This window comes from Cyprinodon variegatus, unplaced genomic scaffold (genome assembly GCF_000732505.1).
Source record: "Cyprinodon variegatus isolate N-32 unplaced genomic scaffold, C_variegatus-1.0 Scaffold663, whole genome shotgun sequence".
Lineage (NCBI taxonomy): Eukaryota > Metazoa > Chordata > Actinopteri > Cyprinodontiformes > Cyprinodontidae > Cyprinodon > Cyprinodon variegatus.
The window spans coordinates 281,565-284,228 of NW_015151116.1; the positions used below are offsets into that span (position 1 = coordinate 281,565).

The 2,664-nt window shown below is 41.9% G+C and overlaps 1 protein-coding gene across 4 annotated transcripts in view; it reads right to left on the reverse strand.

Annotated features, from left to right (window-relative positions):
• mon2 (MON2 homolog, regulator of endosome-to-Golgi trafficking) overlaps positions 1 to 2,664 on the reverse strand; it is an 83,926-nt gene that overhangs the window by 2,227 nt on the left and 79,035 nt on the right. For all 4 annotated transcript variants that reach the window (XM_015393928.1, XM_015393929.1, XM_015393931.1 and 1 more), the window contains 4 exons: positions 1,937 to 2,127; positions 1,793 to 1,853; positions 1,585 to 1,708; positions 1,226 to 1,433 (listed from right to left, as the gene is read on the reverse strand). In XM_015393928.1, coding sequence (XP_015249414.1) covers positions 1,226 to 1,433; positions 1,585 to 1,708; positions 1,793 to 1,853; positions 1,937 to 2,127 — 584 coding nt within the window. The remainder of the gene's footprint in view (positions 1 to 1,225; positions 1,434 to 1,584; positions 1,709 to 1,792; positions 1,854 to 1,936; positions 2,128 to 2,664) is intronic.

Genomic DNA, 2,664 nt, shown 5'->3' on the forward strand with positions numbered 1-2,664 from the left:
CACTGGTATTTTAAGTTTTATAAATCCTAAACACTTTTTGTCAGTGTGTCCACTCCAGTAATAGTAATATTTGTGTCCAGTATTTGTTTTCATGGCAACACCTTCGATAGTCGTTCCAATAAATACAGCTAAGTATGACTGAAGTTGCTTTCAGTTATGTATCAATTGAAGACAATATCCGGATCACACACAGCCAGTCAGCCACTGGTAAGGGCTGTATCTTTTTCTTACAGTGTTCAGTGAAAATATCGCAATGCATCGCAATGTTTCAGGTATCGTGATGCATCGTGATAAAATCGCATCGTGGCATGTGAATCGTGATTGGAATCGAATCGTGACTCCTTAGGCAATACCCACCCCTAGTTAAAACAGCTTTTTCAGAGTTGAGCGTGAGCCAGATCGGTTTTGAGTGTTGGTTGTCTCACTGCGCGCTTGGATTGGTTCCTGCACACTCACACAGAAGGCGCATATAGTGAAGGTGCAGTACTTTCCAAAACCACAGAGGGGCAGTGATCAACATAAAAAGTGCAAATGCAGAAAAAAAGAGAAGAAACGGTTCACGGCTCACTTCCAACATGGCCGAGCAAAGTACCGTTCATTTAAGAAGTTGTGATAATTGAAGAATATTCTGTGTTACACAGAATTACAGTGAAATACAAAAGCACGTTAAATTGTTGCACAAACAGAGAAATGACGATGGGGAAACCAACCCCCTGTGGAGCCCATATGGACCTTTTTAAAAAAACAAAAAAAAACAAAAACAAGCCTATATAAAAATTATATTATCGTTAATAAATCCTGAATGCAATGGACAGTTGTTTCAGACTTTATCTTTATTGTAGGTGATGGAAACAGACACTAAAATCCTTGTTTTACCGCATGTTTGGCCAATAAACTCAGCCCTGTTTCCTTTACAGTAACACTGCATTTAACCAAAATGTTCCACTGGAACCTTCTGCACCATTTGATGTCAGTAAAGCCAAACCTGTTCGTGGAAAACAACTTTATATCCTCCCCTTTGGACCCAAGCTGGCGCACACGGGCTGCCCCAAGTTACAAAAGTTCGGAGGTGCACCACCTAGTGGCCAGGCTGTGCGTGTGTTCTGCACTTTTGGGCGGGGACGGCAGGTTGGGTCACATTTGGCACATGTACTCTCGTGCCGTGTTGGATGGGGCGTGTATAAACCAAGCTTAATGCTTATGCTAAGTCACTGCACATACGTACCTTGGTAACGGACAGCGCCCACTCAGCCTCTCATCCTCTACGTAGCGCCGGAGAACATCCTGGGCCCTCTTTAGGAGCACGGACAGCGCCATTCGAGAGATGTAGCCCTCCTGAGGGGTGGACACTTTGTTGCTAAAGGAAAACTGGAGCAACGTCTCAAAGCACACCTTCGAAAACTCTTCCCTCATCCGCACATCGATCTCAGCCTCTGTGGAATAAAACAACCTCAGCGTCTGTGGAGCAAAGCTGACTGCTGTCTTAGGGCGAGTCCCACTAAGACTGCACATCTGAGGTTTTTTAAAACATCATAACTTAGGGAGGCAGAAGGGATGAGCTCTATCACCTGACTTTATTATTACCTGTGAATGATGGAGCTTGGGAGTGAATGGAGCCCTTATTGAGCATAGTCATGATCTGACCAACAAAGTCTTTGGGGATGAAGTTGGCAAATGGTAAAATCTCTGTACTGATCAACTGGACCACCTAAAAGGAAGGAGAAAATTGCAATTGAAACGGGAAGGCTAAATGCTTTCGGACATTATCTATGAATCAATGAAACACGCAAACCTCAACATCAACAGACTCATTCTGCTGGAACTCCTGAATGGACAGATTATCAGGGGCAGTGCTGTAAAACACACACGATTAGCACAAGACAGGAACCGCCTGAATCCTGGCCCTCTTCTTCAGCCGGGCTTGGAGATAACTTACCTTTTGGTGAAAAGAAAGTCTTCAAAGGCATTGGCCAACTCTGGCCACATAGAATCGAACTTTCCAGACGAGGCATGCTGGCGTGCAACAGGCAACCCGATAGACAGCACCTTCAGCAGAGAGGAAACGGCCAGCTTCCAGGTACTCTCTGATGGACAGGCATACTTCAAACCCAAGGGCATTCTAAGAGTCTAGGAGAGGAAGAAACAGCAGATCACAGTTTAATCTTCTAAAATAAATACTATCTTAAAAATGCTGGTGAAGATTCTCAATCATCCTGGTCATAGTCATCCCAAAAAAGTAAAAAACAATCCACTGGACTTTGTTTCCAAGTTTGAACCAAATTCAATCTTAGAAACAAAGTCCAGTGGAGTGTTTATTAACTTTTTTGGGATATCTTAAAGTTCAATCTACATGAAACTGGTATTAATGTTTGGATCAGTTAATGAGAAATTAAAGGATAGAAGATAATAAAAAAACAAGGACTCTTTCTTATGAGATAAAGATTTCCAAAGGAAAAGCCACATTTTCTATGTGCAACATGCAGGATGTTTATGCCTGTGATAAAATCATGACGTCAGAAAGAAGGAGTGTAAAATAGGCCTTAAAGCAGTGAAATGAACAAACTCTGAAATGATTCATCATTCTTAATCCATTTTTATTTAGCTAAAATAAGGATATAACTGTCACACAATCAAAAGAAAGAGGATTAAATCCATAAAATCTTT